The 1,447-nt window shown below is 52.0% G+C and overlaps 1 protein-coding gene across 1 annotated transcript; it reads right to left on the bottom strand.

The window, feature by feature from the left end:
* Positions 1–200: 200 nt before the first annotated feature.
* Positions 201–618, bottom strand: LOC147644659 (uncharacterized; the record flags this gene model as incomplete). The annotated part of the gene is made up of 1 exon (XM_086826010.1): positions 201–618. A coding segment is annotated over one exon (418 nt), but the record flags the coding sequence as incomplete, so codon positions are not given.
* Between the last annotated feature and the right edge of the window lie 829 nt (positions 619–1,447).

Raw genomic sequence — 1,447 nt, 5'->3', positions numbered from 1 at the left:
ACGACCCTGACCATGCCGTCCTCCCCTGCGTGCGTCGCGACGATCCGTCCTAGTAGCCACTGTTGAGGCGGCAGGTTGTCCTCTGCCACGATGACGAGCTGTCCCTTCTTGATGTTTTCCTGCTCGTGGTGCCACTTTCCTCGGATTTGGAGGCCCAGGACATACTCCCGGGACCATCGCCGCCAAAACATTTGCTTGGCTTACGAGACAAGCCGCCATCGCCGCAAGCAGCTGAGAACCGCCTGGTCCGGGGTCCGCAGTGCTGGTGCTGCGACGAGGGGCCCGCCTGTCAGCAGGTGTCCTGGAGTAAGTGCCGCTCCGTCACTTGGGTCCTGGCTGAGAGCTCCGACGAGGACTGTCCCCAGCTCTTCTGCGTTGAGGAGTGCGCCGCCCACCGCTCGTAGAAGTAGGTGCTTGGCAGTTTTCAGTCCGCCCATGTGCGGAGCCCGAGGGGGTGTGAACGCAAATTCGCATCCGCTTTTTGATGCGAATTCGCGAATCGCGTCCGCCTGCTCCTCGAGCCTCTCGCGAAGAGCCTGGAGGTGGCGACTCGCTCCGACGAAGTTCGTCGCGTTGTCGCAATGCACGGTCTGGGGACATCCTCGGCGACCAATAAACCTTTGAAAAGCCAATAAAAAAGAGTCAGTACTTAGGTCTGAAACAATTTCTAAATGAACCGCCTTGGACGCAAAACAAACAAATAAGGCAATGTAGGACTTATATGGGGGCCTTCCTCGTATTTTCAATGTCGTATAAACAGGGCCACAAAAATCAACGCCACATATTGCAAATGGACGGAGAGCACGGAGTCTTTCTGCGGGAAGATTTCCCATAATTTGAGTCATCAGTCGGGGCTTGTATTTAAAACAGCGCACACACGATCGAACTGTCTGACTGCAGATTTCCTGAGCGTTTATGGTCCAAATACGCTGTCGTAGGATGCTCACAAGTGCTCGAGGACCGACATGATTTGTGTGGTGCAGATGCCAGACGTAGCTCTGCACAAATTGGGAGCGTTTCGTCAACAGCAAGGGAAACTTGGCATCGTAGGATATAGGAGCGTTTGCTAGTCGCCCCCCAACTCGCAACAACGAAAAATTGCACCAAGTGCCGGTGTCTTCATGGATGAATCGGTTCAATCGCTGAAGACTTGGGCCGACCTTGGAACCTTTACGAATTTTTACTATTTCTACTTGATACTCGTGATTCTGAATTATTTCGCGATCTTATTAAATGCTTCAGTATATTCAGTCGGTGACAGAGTTTTTTCGAAAACTATACTCTTTTCTTTACATTTTCTTATAAAGCGGAACATATATGCGAACACTCTCAGCAGTTTCAGGTGTGACGAGAATCCCTCGATGAGGTCTAGCAAATCGGAAGTTTGCACCGCAGCGGTCAGTCCGACCACAGTCTTTCTTGATTCCTGCCGCAAGACTTCCTCATC

The sequence above is a fragment of the Drosophila serrata genome, unplaced genomic scaffold, assembly GCF_035046125.1.
Source record: "Drosophila serrata isolate PLE 108 unplaced genomic scaffold, ASM3504612v1 contig_123, whole genome shotgun sequence".
Lineage (NCBI taxonomy): Eukaryota > Metazoa > Arthropoda > Insecta > Diptera > Drosophilidae > Drosophila > Drosophila serrata.
The sequence above is the reverse complement of the archived record's forward strand: the minus strand, read 5'-3'. Positions and strand labels throughout refer to the sequence as shown.